This window comes from Oncorhynchus tshawytscha, linkage group LG03, assembly GCF_018296145.1.
Source record: "Oncorhynchus tshawytscha isolate Ot180627B linkage group LG03, Otsh_v2.0, whole genome shotgun sequence".
In the NCBI taxonomy this organism is placed as follows: domain Eukaryota; kingdom Metazoa; phylum Chordata; class Actinopteri; order Salmoniformes; family Salmonidae; genus Oncorhynchus; species Oncorhynchus tshawytscha.
The window spans coordinates 57,763,657-57,779,146 of NC_056431.1; the positions used below are offsets into that span (position 1 = coordinate 57,763,657).

At 43.3% G+C, this 15,490-nt stretch overlaps 1 protein-coding gene across 1 annotated transcript in view; it reads left to right on the top strand.

The window, feature by feature from the left end:
- LOC112239834 (tumor necrosis factor receptor superfamily member EDAR-like) overlaps positions 1-12,516 on the top strand; it is a 51,174-nt gene extending 38,658 nt beyond the window's left edge. Inside the window, exons 6-11 of the mRNA XM_024408239.2 lie at positions 602-793; positions 906-980; positions 7,170-7,242; positions 10,429-10,702; positions 10,809-10,869; positions 11,006-12,516. Coding sequence (XP_024264007.1) covers positions 602-793; positions 906-980; positions 7,170-7,242; positions 10,429-10,702; positions 10,809-10,869; positions 11,006-11,334 — 1,004 coding nt within the window. The 3' untranslated portion in view covers positions 11,335-12,516. The remainder of the gene's footprint in view (positions 1-601; positions 794-905; positions 981-7,169; positions 7,243-10,428; positions 10,703-10,808; positions 10,870-11,005) is intronic.
- Positions 12,517-15,490: the final 2,974 nt, after the last annotated feature.

Genomic DNA, 15,490 nt, shown 5'->3' on the forward strand with positions numbered 1-15,490 from the left:
GATCTGATCAGTGAATAAATAAAGTCTGAAGCAGCATAAAGATGTCCAAAAGCTTTAGAGGAGATGACGTCTGTCTGTAGGGTTGAAAGCCTTGGTCTATTCTGATGTCTGTCTGTAGGGTTGAAAGCCTTGGTCTATTCTGATGTCTCACTGTAGGAACAATGTGGTCTCAGAGCATTTTGTATTATTCTGTACGTAAATCCGAGACACTCCATTTAGTATGATATGTTACGTCTCATATAGTTTGTGTTAATTTGTGGAAGTCCATCATGATATGTTTATGAATTACAATTCATATGATGTTACCAATTTGCTAAACGTACAATATGTTACGAATTTGCTAAATGTATGATGTGTTACAAATTCCAATTTGTTGTGGCTAAAGTTAGCTAGGTGACTAGGTGGCTAACGCTAATGTTAGCTAGCTAGTGATCAGGCCTACCATCGTTGTGTTTTCGGTAAACTTGGGTGAACTGGGAGTACAGGAGGGGACTAAGCACACACCCCTGAGGGGTAAGACATCATGAGGGTCATGGCTACCCTTAGATGAATTACCTGTGTAGTATCTGTGTAGTAACTGTGTAGTATCTGTGTGTTCCAGGCATGCTTACCAAAGTCCCCAGTGTCTCAACCAGCAGTACTACCATGTTCCCTCACCCTCACAAAGACGCCACAGGACAGGGTCACCTAGCAACCGCTCTCATCATTGCCATGTCAACCATCTTCATCATGGCCATCGCCATCGTCCTCATTATCATGTTCTACATCCTCAAAGCCAAGCCCAGCGGACAGGGTAACAATCACACACATGCACATACACACACAGTTTCAGTTAGGTTCCCTCCCTGTGTTAAATGGGACATCAGTGTGCACAGTTACTAAATGTTCTCTCTCTCTGTGTGCAGCGTGCTGCTCAGGTCAGGTGGTGAAGGCTGTGGAGGCGCAGACCAACAAACAGGAGGACAAGAAAGATGTTCCAGGTGAGACACAACAACACAGCTTTACAAAATGATACCTCAGGAAACAGAAAACCACACGACAGTCAACTAACAAAATGTTTAGTAGCGGCTGGGGCCTCAGGCTTAATCTGCAGTCTAGTCTATAACTAACATAATGTATAGTAGCGGCTGGGGCCTCAGACTTAATCTGCAGTCTAGTCTATAACTAACATAATGTATAGTAGCGGCTGGGGCCTCAGGCTTAATCTGCAGTCTAGTCTATAACTAACATAATGTATAGTAGCGGCTGGGGCCTCAGGCTTAATCTGCAGTCTAGTCTATAACTAACATAATGTATAGTAGCGGCTGGGGCCTCAGACTTAATCTGCAGTCTAGTCTATAACTAACATAATGTATAGTAGCGGCTGGGGCCCCAGGCTTAATCTGCAGTCTAGTCTATATCTAACATATTATATAGTAGCGGCTGGGGCATCAGGCTTAATCTGCAGTCTAGTCTATAACTAACATAATGTATAGTAGCGGCTGGGGCCCCAGGCTTAATCTATAGTCTAGTCTATAACTAACATAATATATAGTAGCGGCTGGGGCCCCAGGCTTAATCTGCAGTCTAGTCTATAACTAACATAATGTATAGTACCGGCTGGGGCCTCAGGCTTAATCTATAGTCTAGTCTATTACTAACATAAAGGCATTCTCATCCGTGGTGGCTGTCTGTCATGCCTGGTGTCTGTGGGTTTGACACTGATTGAGCGTAGCATGTTGGAATGTTTAGATTAGACTGTGGCCCTAGCTCTAGGCTGTCAGTGTTCCCCTCTCACTAACTAGAATGTTATCAACATTCTACCTGACAATAATACACCTACTGGCGTCTCACAAACTGTAGGCCTACCATTTTACCTCTGGTATGGTAATAGTTATACATACAGTCCTTTAGGTTTAGAAATCAACCTGTTTAGGCTTGCAAATTAAGAATCAAACAAAAGTGTTTTATTCACGAAACTGAATGTACAGTATGTTTATATGTTCTAAGTGTATTGGTGAAAGCATACTGTATGTGTGTGTTTATGTATTGGGAAAAGTGTGTGTGCACGCATGTCTGTGTGTATTGAGTAGCTGTATCGTAACTCTATGATTCACATCTCCGGTAGAGCTGGGAACTATGAGTGTAGGTCTGACGTCTCTGAGGCATACACTATCTAGGCTGGCAGTGCAAGTCATTTACAGGCTTTAAACATTGATGTGATTGCATTTGAACACTACAGTCCTGTTAATTGATTTATTTGGAAAAAATGGGACCTCTGTTCCCCTGGTTATTTATTTTTATTTTTTAGGAATTTTACCCCCGTTTTCGTGGTATCCAATTGTTAGTAGTTATTATCTTGTCTGATCGCTACAACTCCCATACGGGCCCGGGAGAGACGAAGGTCGAAAGCCATGCGTCCTCCGAAAAACATCCCAACCATGCCGCACTGCTTCTTAACACAGCGCGCATCCAACCCGGAAGCCAGCCGCACCAATGTGTTGGAGGAAACACCGTACACCTGGCGACCTGGTCAGCGTGCACTGCACCCGGCCCGCCACAGGAGTCGCTAGTGCGCGATGAGACAAGGATATCCCTACCGGCCAAACCCTCCCTAACCCGGACGACGCTAGGCCAATTGTGTGTCGCCCCACGGACCTCCCGGTCGCAGCCTGCTGCGACAGAGCCTGGGCTCGAACCCAGAGTCTGCGATGCAGACACCTGGTTATTTTGTTTCAGACTTTTACCCGCGTTCATGGAACTGTGTGAGAAATAACGATTGGTAAACAACACAAAAGAGACAACATACAGACACACACAAACATCAACGACATCACACCTTCCCAGACTAGAGGTCGACCAATCAAGTTTTCATAACAATCGGTAATCAGCATTTTTTAAGACCGATCATGGCCGATTACATTGCACTCCACGAGGAGACTGCGTGGCAGGCTGACTACCTGTTATGCGAGTGCAGCAAGGAGCCACGGTAAGGTGCTAGCTAGCATTAAACTTATCTTATGAAAAACAATCAATCTTAACATAATCACTAGTTAACTACACATGATTGAGGATATTACTAGTTTATCTAGCTTGTCCTGCGTTGCATGTAATCAATGCGGTGCCTGTTAATTTATCATTGAATCATAGCCTACTTCGCCAAACGGGTCATTTAACAAGGCATTCGCGAAAAAAGCACTGTCGTTGCACCAATTTGTACTTAACCATAAACATCAACGCCTTTCTTAAAATCAATACACAAGTATATTTTTTAAAACCTGCATATTTAGTTAGTTTTGCCTGCTAACATGACTTTCTTTTAACTATGGAAATTGTCACTTCTCTTGCGTTCTGTGTAACAGAGTCCGGGTATATGCAGCAGTTTGGGCCGCCTGGCTCGTTGTGAACTGTGTGAAGACTATATCTTCATAACAAAGACAGCCCACTTCGCCAAACGGAGGATGATTTAACAAAAGAGCATTTGCAAAAAAAGCACAATTGTTGCATGAATGTACCTAACCATAAACATCAATGCCTTTCTTAAAATCAATACACAGAAGTATATATTTTTAAACCTGCATATTTAGTTAAAAGAAATCCAGGTTAGCAGGCAATATTAAACTAGGGAAATTGTGTCACTTCTCTTACGGTCATTGCACGCAGAGTCAGGGTTTATGCAACAATTTGGGCCGCCTGGCTCGTTACGAACTAATTTGCTAGAATTTTACGTAATTATGACATAACATTGAAGGTTGTGCAATGTAACCGCAATATTTAGACTTATGGATGCCACCCGTTAGATAAAACACGGAACGGTTCCGTATTTCACTGAAACTGTTTTCGAAATGATAGTTTCCGGAATTGACCATATTAATGACCTAAGGCTCGCATTTCTGTGTGTTATTATGTTATAATTCAGTCTATGATTTGATATTTGATAGAGCAGTCTGACTGAGCGGTGGTAGGCAGCAGCAGGATCGTAAGCATTCATTCAAACAGCACTTTCGTGGGTTTGCCAGCAACTCTTCGCTGTGCTGCAAGCATTGAGCTGTTTATGATTTCAAGCCTATCAACTCCTGAGATTAGGCTGGTGTAACCGATGTGAAATGGCTAGCTAGTTCATGGGGTGCGCGCTAATAGCGTTTCAAACGGTGACGTCATTCGCTCTGAGACCTTGAAGTAGTTGTTGCTCTGCAAGGGCCTTTGTGGAGCGATGGCTAACGATGCTTCAAGGGTGGCTGTTGTCGATGTGTTCCTGGTTCGAGCCCAGGTTGGGGCGAGGACAGGGACGGAAGCTATACTGTTACACTGGCAATACTAGAGTGCCTATAAGAACATCCAATAGTCAAAGATATATGAAATACAAATGGTATAGAGAGAAATAATCCTATAATTCCTATAATAACTACAATCTAAAACTTCTTACCTGGGAATATTGGCGACTCATGTTAAAAGGAACCACCAGCTTTCATATGTTCTCATGTTCTGAGCAAGGAACTGAAACGTTAGCTTTTTTACATGGCACATATTGCACTTTTACTTTCTTCTCCAACACTTTGTTTTTCGCATTATTTAAACCAAATTGAACATTTTTCATTATTTATTTGAGGCTAAATTGATTTTATTGATGTTTACTATTAAGTTAAAATAACAGTGTTCATTCACTATTGTTGTAATTGTCATTATTACAAATAAATAAATACAAATCGGCAGATTAATCGGCATCGGCTTTTTTTGGTCCTGCAATAATCAGTATCAGTGTTGAAAATAATAATAATCGGTCGACCTCTAGCCCAGACCCACTTATTCTCCCCCCTATCTCCAATGCCTGCACTACATGTCCTCAAATGGCAACATTTTGTTACTCTCAGTCATGCACGCTTTTTCCATTGTCTTAAAGATGGAGGATTGGTTCATATCCAGTTTTTAAGTATGCGTTTTCAAGATAATTTACGAGACGAGTATCATCCAATCCATCAGGAATTTCACTGCACGCTCATATGTGGGCTCCCTAGTGGCGCAGCGATCTAAGACTCTGCATCTCAGTGCTAGAGGCGTCACAATAGTACCTAGTTCGAATCCAGGCTGTATCACATCCGGGTTTGGCCGGAGTAGGCTGTCATTGTAATTAAGTATTTGTTCTTAACTGACTTGCCTAGTTAAATAAAGATAAAATTCAAAAAATATGCTATGTCTTGAAATATGCAGACAGACGGAGTAAAACTAAATTTACGCTGTAATACTTCTGACAGCTTTTTCACTCCAACCATAACTTTTGGACTTCATAGCTTTTATTATTGAGTCATTGTAAGTTTTACACTTAAGACATGATATCATTGTGATGTAGAATTTGTGCATTTTGTCTCGTGTATAATACATTCTATACATTAGTTTATACATTAGTTTATATTGGATTAAACATACATTTTAGTTAATTGTAATTTCATTAGTTATGCTCCAACTTTCCTTCCATCTTGTCCCAACATCAGGTCTTTTTAAGTCTTGGTTCCAATAGTTCCTTTTCTTTATGAGATTGTCAGTTGGATATGGGCTCTGCAAGGTTTTGTATATCTTCCCTATCATAGGAACATCCTTTTATGACTCAAATAAGATTTCCTCAAGGTTGCTCTGATGTCCAAAATATTTTAAATCCAAATGTTGTGATGTGAAACTTTTGAATGTAAGTTGCATGTATTTGAAAATATCTGCATTGGTCAGTTCAATGATCCTATTACCATATCGTTTATGGTTTTTATGCCTTTCATTTTCTAAGTGGACCAATCTACCGGTGCGTTCTGAAACTCTATACAAGGATAGTTCCATAGGGTTGTGTTTTAGGTAGTGTTATTGATTCTATAGTGTTCTTAACTAGCAAGTTGTAAATGTTCTTAGCTCAATCCTTTGAAAATAGACAGGTAAAATGATTCTGGAGATGAGCATTTGCATCTTCAACATGTACCCAATGTTCCTCTTTAGTGCATTTAACTATGTCACAAGTAAGCCTTGGGTGGCGATTGATACAATTCCATGTCTTTGGTGGAGTAATTGGTATTAATACATGTAAAAACTTTGGGAGCCATGCCATTCTGAAGACGTTCATTCTGAATCTGTAAGATTAATGGGGCAATGGATTGTTCAATTGAATAGATCTGCTTTCATATTGTTGAGTAATGGGACAAAGTTATCTTTATATACACTATATGTACACAAAGGTATGTGGACACCCCTCCAAAATGAGTGGATTCGGCTATTTCAGCCACACCCATTGTGGAAAATGTCTTCCCTGCTACAGCTGCCCCGGTCAACTGTAAGTGTTGTTATTGTGAAGTGGAAAGGGCTCAGCCTTGAAGTGGTAGGCCACACAAGCTCACAGAACGGGACCGCTGAGTGCTGAAGCGCGTAAAAATCGTCTGTCCTCGGTTGCAACACTCACTACCGAGTTCCAAACTGCCTCTGGAAGCACAAGAACTGTTCGTCGAGGGATTCATGAAATGGGTTTCCATGGCCAACCAGTCGCACACAAGCCTAAAATCACCATGCTAATGCCAATCGTCGGCTGGAGTGGTGTAAAGCTCGCCGCCCTTGGATTCTGGAGCAGTGTAAACGTGTTCTCTGGAGTGATGAAACACACTTCACCATGCGGCAGTCCGGCATAGTGCCAACTGTAAAGTTTGGTGGAGGAGGAATAATGGTCTGGGGCTGTTTTTCATGCTTCAGGCTAGGCCCCTTAGTTCCAGTGACAACATTCTAGACAATTCTGTGCTTCCAACCTTATGGCAAAGCAAGGTCCATACAGAAATGGTTTGTCGACATCAGTGTGGAAGAACATGACTGGCCTGCACAGAGCCTTGACCTCAACCCCATCAAACACCTTTGGGATGAATTGGAACGCCGACTGTGAGCCAGGTCCAATCGCCCTACATCAGTGCCTGACCTCACTAATGCTCGTGGCTGAATGGAAGCAAGTCCCCGCAGCAATGTTCCAAGATCTAGTGGAAATCCTTCCCAGAAGAGTGGAGGCTGTTATAGCAGCAAAGGCGGGACCAACTCCATATTAATGCCCATGATTTTGGAATGAGATGTTCGAACAGGTGTCCACATACTTTTGCTTGTCGTGTATTTGTTGTTTGTGTCACTTATTAAACATCCTAATTTGTATATTTTATAAATTATTATATATATTTTTTCAGACAACGTTGTAATTTTCTCTGAAAAGGATGAATTCGACAAACTCAAACCTACGCCTCCGAAGACGGTGAAAAGGTAAGGTATCATAATCACCAGCGCACATGACACATCAAACACACGCTGAACAGACAAACGCAAAAGATGTGAAATGGTTACCAATATCGCTCAGATCATGTTTGGGTCTGTCTGTATTTGTTTGTGCGTTTGAGTGTGTTTGTGTGCTTGTCTGCAAGCGTGTTTTAGTGCGTGTTTTAGTGCATGTGTGTGTGTGTGTGTGTGTGTGTGTGTGTGTGTGTGTGTGTGTGTGTAGGGGTTGACTGGGGGCCTCAGAGACAGAGAGGCTCTTTTATCTGTTTTTCGGGATCTGCCCATAATTAGACTACCACAGGACAAGTCACTGCAGAAGACCATCGCTGCTAGCCCTTTTAGTGGGGAGACTGTGTGTGTGTGTGTGTGTGTGTGTGCGTCTGCCCCTTTTGTGTGGGTCATTGAAAAACTGAGGATTTTTCTGAAGCAATATGATTCTGGTTTTGGAGGGCAAACTAGCTGACCACAGATTAGCCCTGGAGGTGGGATGGAGAGGGGGGGGTGAGGGAGAGATATAGAGAGAGAAAGAGAGAGGGGGGGTGGGTGGGTAGTAGAGAGAGAGGCAAAGAGAAGTAAAGAGAGATGGGGCTAAATACTCTATAGCCCAGCTAAACCCTAAACCCTTCTCTCTCTGTTCTCTCCTCCCTTTCCCTCTCTCTCCTTCCCCTCTCTGTTCTCTCCTCGCTTTCTGTTTGTCTGTCTGTCTGAACCCCACACTAGCAGACAATGAAGCCTTATTCTTTGACACAGACAGACAGACAGACAGACAGACAGACAGACAGACAGACAGACAGACAGACAGACAGACAGACAGACAGACAGACAGACAGACAGACAGACAGACAGACAGACAGACAGACAGACAGACAGACAGACAGACAGACAGACAGACAGACAGACAGACAGACAGACAGACAGACAGACAGACAGGTATAGCAAGGGGAAGATGCATACACATTTATGTAAATATGGGTAGACACAGAGGATGAGTTTGTGTCATACACACAGTATCACAAGTCACATGTACACACACTGTATATGGTCTGTATGACCTACTCACATGTCATCACACACAATAACACACACATTAACATTAGCATTACATCACCTAGCCAGACTCAGCAGTGGTAAACAGTGTGGCTAGCTGCATGCCAGAGGATGTGCTAACTCACCGTCTTCGCTGCCCAAGTGGGTGTAGGGTGACTAGGAAACAATGCCTGTGTGTGTATGTGTGTGTGTGTGTCAGTGAAACATTGCTATTGTGTGCGTATCTCTGAGAATCTTTGTCAACAAGGTGTTTTTGGGAGAACTTCCCAGTCTTACACACACTGTTAATAACATTCTGTGGATCTGAAGCTAAATACAGTGCCTTGCGAAAGTATTCGGCCCCCTTGAACTTTGTGACCTTTTGCCACATTTCAGGCTTCAAACATAAAGATATAAAACTGTATTTTTTTGTGAAGAATCAACAACAAGTGGGACACAATCATGAAGTGGAACGACATTTATTGGATATTTCAAACTTTTTTAACAAATCAAAAACTGAAAAATTGGGCGTGCAAAATTATTCAGCCCCCTTAAGTTAATACTTTGTAGCGCCACCTTTTGCTGCGATTACAGCTGTAAGTCGCTTGGGGTATGTCTCTATCAGTTTTGCACATCGAGAGACTGAAATCTTTTCCCATTCCTCCTTGCAAAACAGCTCGAGCTCAGTGAGGTTGGATGGAGAGCATTTGTGAACAGCAGTTTTCAGTTCTTTCCACAGATTCTCGATTGGATTCAGGTCTGGACTTTTACTTGGCCATTCTAACACCTGAATATGTTTATTTTTGAACCATTCCATTGTAGATTTTGCTTTATGTTTTGGATCATTGTCTTGTTGGAAGACAAATCTCTGTCCCAGTCTCAGGTCTTTTGCAGACTCCATCAGGTTTTCTTCCAGAATGGTCCTGTATTTGGCTCCATCCATCTTCCCATCAATTTTAACCATCTTCCCTGTCCCTGCTGAAGAAAAGCAGGCCCAAACCATGATGCTGCCACCACCATGTTTGACAGTGGGGATGGTGTGTTCAGGGTGATGTGCTGTGTTGCTTTTACGCCGTGTTGCTTTTAGGCCAAACATAACGTTTTGCATTGTTGCCAAAAAGTTCGATTTTGGTTTCATCTGACCAGAGCACCTTCTTCCACATGTTTGGTGTGTCTCCCAGGTGGCTTGTGGCAAACTTTAAACAACACTTTTTATTGATATCTTTAAGAAATGGCTTTCTTCTTGCCACTCTTCCATAAAGGCCAGATTTGTGCAATATACGACTGATTGTTGTCCTATGGACAGAGGCTCCCACCTCAGCTGTAGATCTCTGCAGTTCATCCAGAGTGATCATGGGCCTCTTGGCTGCATCTCTGATCAGTCTTCTCCTTGTATGAGCTGAAAGTTTAGAGGGACGACCAGGTCTTGGTAGATTTGCAGTGGTCTGATACTCCTTCCATTTCAATATTATCGCTTGCACAGTGCTCCTTGGGATGTTTAAAGTTGGGAAATCTTTTTGTATCCAAATCCGGCTTTAAACTTCTTCACAACAGTATCTCGGACCTGCCTGGTGTGTTCCTTGTTCTTCATGATGCTCTCTGCGCTTTTAACGGACCTCTGAGACTATCACAGTGCAGGTGCATTTATACGGAGACTTGATTACACACAGGTGGATTGTATTTATCATCATTAGTCATTTAGGTCAACATTGGATCATTCAGAGATCCTCACTGAACTTCTGGAGAGAGTTTACTGCACTGAAAGTAAAGGGGCTGAATAATTTTGCACGCCCAATTTTTCAGTTTTTGATTTGTTAAAAAAGTTTGAAATATCCAATAAATGTCGTTCCACTTCATGATTGTGTCCCACTTGTTGTTGATTGTTCACAAAAAAATACAGTTTTATATCTTTGTTTGAAGCCTGAAATGTGGCAAAAGGTCGCAAAGTTCAAGGGGGGCGAATACTTTCGCAAGGCACTGTATGTAATATAAAACATGAGTCTATTTGCAGTATAACATTAAGGTTGAAGCTACAGTACATTACCATAACTAGACACTGCAAAATAAAAGGTCATGAAGACTTACTGTTATTATGCTGACCGATTTTGAGTTTTGACAACTCAACTTGATTTTCTCTCTCCTCCCCAGTGAGAATGATGCATCGTCAGAGAACGAGCAGCTGTTGAGTCGTAGTATGGACAGTGATGAGGAGGCAGCGTTGGAGAGGCAGGGGGCGGCTGATCCTAACCCCAGCCTCTGTCTTCTGAACCTGGGCAACAAGCCGGACCTCTGCCTGCTCTCTCTGGGGCTTCTCGACAGGGATAAGACTGGATCCAACCCCACCAGCCCTATCAACGCCAACAACATTAGCAATGGCAATGCTAACATCATCAATAACAACAACTACAACAAGGCTACAGGGGTGAGAGAGAACACAGTCATTCACATCCAACTATGTACTTTTACAATGCATTGCAATGTAATTACTTTATAACCTACTCTACCTTTCACTCTGTCTCTTCCTTCAGATTCAGAGCCGGAGGAAGAAGATCCTGGATCTGTATGCTAGAGCCTGCAGTGTAGCCGAGGGTGAGAACTCACACAGCCACCCCGGGCTTCAGCCCTATAGAACTACCCTTCAACTGTCTAGCGAAGGACACTTGTATGCTGAACTCTTGCTACAACACACACATCCCTAACCCTCCCTCTCCCTTCCTCTCCCCAGGTCTGAGTCCTACAGAACTACCGTTTGACTGTCTGGAGAAGGCCAGTCGGATGCTGAGCTCCTCCTACAGTAGCGAGGCAGCCGTGGTGAAGACCTGGAGACACCTGGCAGAGAGCTTTGGCCTGAAGAGGGATGAGATCGGAGGGATGAGTGACGGCCTGCAGCTGTTTGAAAGGATCAGTACCGCCGGCTATAGCATCCCAGACCTGCTCACCAGACTGGTGCAGATAGAGAGACTGGATGCTGTGGAGTCACTGTGTTCTGATGTACTGGGAGGAGGAGACACACACACTGTTCCTCTGTCCTCACCACGCTGTGCAAGCGTCTGACTCCCACACACACATGAACACACATTTATGCACAGATGCAGTACACCCATGTGAACATACCCGCACACATACATTCACAATCAAACACCCGTACCCCTCCACATGAAGAATGCCAGTAGGCCTTCCTAGATTTCAGATCTCTCTCCTTCTCTTTCGTCTCTTTGTCTCCCTCTGGCAATTAACTTTGCGCTGGATGCCTCGACAAAAGCTTTTGATACAAAAAATATAGAGAGATTTTATATAAATTACATTTTGTACATATTATAATATGAGATTTTGAAAAGGGCATAATGGACCTCTCTCTGCCAGGATCCCCGTGGCCCCAGATCCTCTCAACCCCCCTCCCCCAGCGGTCAGCTGCTACCACTGGCTCTAATTGGTTGACTTGTGGCAGTCTGATCTAATAATGTTGTGGTTTACAGTCGAGACTTTCAGCACCTAATTAACCACTAAAACCAATGAACCAGTAAATACCAGATGCCAGAGACCATTAAAGAGCTTAGCTTATAGACAGACTAAGCCTTCTGCAGCCTGAGAAATGCAGGAGAACAGGACACCAGAAGACCCAGCGCTACACTACACTATGGTCAGCCTGGCTCTGATGCTATTCTGGGTGATGCCACAGGACGGCAGCCATTTTGTGCCATTCAGCACATATCAGCTAATTGTGATAAGCTCCTAGCTAAAGACATTTCAGGAACAAGAGAACGTGTGTTTGGTTTATATGGTTTAAACGGTGGCTTTCTATACCTCCATGTATATTGTTTCTGTTGAGTGACTGGGGAGGCACTTTCCCATCTCTCAGTGTGTCTTCACTGCTCTGGTGTTTCAAGTTAGACACGTTTAAAGGGTCTGGACTCCGGTAGTGTATATGAATCATAAATGTGCATGTACAATGCTCATCATTTAGCAGGTATCCATAATGGCTTCTTTTAGTTTATCCTTGTTCTTTCCAATCCAAACACAGCATCAACGGAAGGCTCGTAGGTTAGGGAGGCCGCTGAATGACAGAAGATGATTGACTGTACTGTATGTACAGAACCTGGTTCTCTTACCTCAGTATCACAAAGCTCCACTGATTAGACTACAGAAACAAACTATTTTTCATGGAAACAAACATAAGTGTATATATAACTTATTATTGTACATACTGTATGCATCAATAAAGAAGTATCAATTTAAAAGTTCATGTTTTTATTTATTTTGATGAAGATAAACAGATAACAGGATATTTTGACGGTTTAACAAAGGTTTTGTCAACAGTTATTCCGATAATAATACCACTTATTTTCCCTCTTGTAGTTAACATAAATGATGTCATGTGTTCTGCGGTCGATCAAACTATTCTGTCAAATAAGAGGAATCTGCTGGAACAGCCAATTACCATAGATCTCAGATTACTGGAGAGATTTACACCACAGCCGGGCACTGGTGGAAATCTAGTTACTCGATATCTATTTGTGTGAAATCATGACATCAGACCTTGAAGCATCATACTAACCAGGCTCTGCCATGCTAGTCTGTCTGCCAAGATATCACACAGCCATCGTTTGTGATAAATCATGACGTCCATCTCTCTACTGGCCTGAGATGTGAGGTGTACAGAGAATAGACGGTCTCCTGTGACTAGGCTGGAGAAGATGTGGATCATCACATTACAAATAGCTCAGCTAGAGAGAATCCTCCCTAGTTAGGTGTGTGTGTTTCAGGCCCATGAGGGCCAGTTATTAGCACTTGGCTTAGCTTGATCGCAGCGAGGTGAGACAGAGAGCTGGACTCCTAAGTGCAGGGAGTGCCAACAAACAGTCAAGGTTCATACAGCTCAGCTAGTTACTGTAGCTGCTAACACACACGCGCACACCTACCAGTGTGAACACCAACAGTTGCTCACTAACACAAGAATGCACACACATACACATTTTCCACCATTAGATACTTGCTTACTCTTATTCCCCAAACAGGGCTCCAGCTTGTTTCATATCTCTGGTACATCCAATATCTTTATGTTTCTAGTACAGTGACATCCTATATCCTAATGTTGGTACAGTAGTATATTATATAATGAAGGCCCGTTGCTGTCTAATCCCAGAACATGCAGGGAACAATTCAACACTGTGGATGTCATTCATTATTAATCACTGTCAGACAAATATGGGAAACCATGTATTCTCCCCAGCCAACCAAGATATGCAGCAGCATAAAGAGAACTATAGGAGGGAAAGTCATTCACCAGATATACAGCCTTCTAGCATGCATGTTGCATAATACAAACAAGCCTTTATCTGAAAATACAGCACAATGGCAGACAGTTTACATTAGAAGCAAAGGCAGCAGAGGACAGGGCATCTGAGGACTAATGTGTTAAACTAGTGCTGTATCAACATCTCATTCCAAAATCAGGGGCATTAATATGGAGTTGGTCCCCCCTTTGCTGCTATAACAGCCTCCACTCTTCTGAGAAGGCTTTCCACCAGATGTTGGAACATTGCTGCGGGGACTTGCTTCCATTCAGCCACAAGAACATTAGTGAGGTCGGGCAGTGATGTTGGGCGATTAGGCCTGGCTCGCAGTCGGCATTGACATTCATCCCAAAGGTGTTCAATGGGGTTGAGGTCAGTGCTCTGTGCAGGCCAGTCATGTTCTTCCACACTGATCTCGACAAACTATTTCTGTATGGACCTCGATTTTTTCATGCTGTCATGCTGAAACAGGAAAGGGCCTTCCCCAAACTGCTGCCACAAAGTTGGAAGTACAGAATCGTCTAGAATGTCATTGTATACTGTAGCGTTAAGATTTCCCTTCACTAGAACTAAGGGGCCTGAACCATAAAAAAAACAGCCCTAGACCATTATTCCTCCTCCACCAAACTTTACCGTTGGCACTATGCATTCGGGCAGGTAGAGTTTTCCTGGCAACCGCCAAACCCAGATTCGTCCGTCGTACTGTCAGATGGTTAAGCGTGATTCATCACTCCAGAGAACATGTTTCTACTGCTCCAGAGTCCAATGGCAGCAAGCTTTACACCACTCCAGCCGATGCTTGGCATTGCACATGGTGATCTTAGGCTTGTGTGTGGCTGCTCGGGCATAGAAACCCATTTCATGAAGCTCCCGACTAACAGTTATTGTGCTGTTGTTGCTTCCAGAGGCAGTTTGGAACTAGGTAGTGAGTGTTGCAACTGAAGACAGACGATTTTTACGAGCTACGAGCTTCAGCGGTACCGTTCTGTGAGCTTGTGTGACCTACCACTTCACGGCTGAGCCCTTTCCACTTCACAATAACAGCACGTACAGTTGACTGGGGCAGCTCTAGCAGGGCAGAAATATGACGAACTGACTTGTTGGAAAGGTGGCATCCTGTGACGGTGCCACGTTGAAAGTCACTGAGGTCTTCATTAAGGCCATTCAACTGCCAATATTTGTCTATGGAGATTGCATGGCTATGTGCTCAATTTTATACACGTCAGCAACGGGTGTGACTGAAGTAGCCGAATCCACTAGTTTGAAGGGGTATCCACATACTTTTGTATAAACAGTGTATAAGAAAGTAGGAGTAGAGGGAGGCACTGAATAATACAGGGAGAGAGAGAGAGCTCAGGACAAGACCCAGTCCCCTGCATTAATAAGGAGTGAATACCCAGGCCAACAGGCCACTGTGGTCATGCTCGCTCTCTCATCAAGCACTTTGCCAACCACATGGTTCCACTCACAGTACACTCTCTCAGGACTAGATTTACAGTCAAGTACATAACTGAAGCACAATGCCTTAACTGCATCACCCTGCTGCCATCTTATAACTCAGCCAACTCAGAGAAATAATATACATTTGGTGGTCTGTAACGTCCAACATGATGGACTGACTTTATATCGGTGGTGAAGCATAGCCACTAACATTAGACAGGTAAATAATGTTCTCATGAGGTAGACTGGCCAGATTGGAGGCCAGGGAATCTTTAACTAAGTTCCCACTGAGACCTACTCCACTGGGAAACACTAACATAAATTAGAGGGACCGCAGCTCAGGGCCTGACGCTGCGCAGGGGCTGTGTGTGTGTGACATATAGCAGGCCCACTGTGGCCCATAGTGAGTAATGGAAGTAATGAAAGTCAATAAATCAGTGACAGGTTCTGAAGCAGTAAGTGTTTAGGACTGTTAT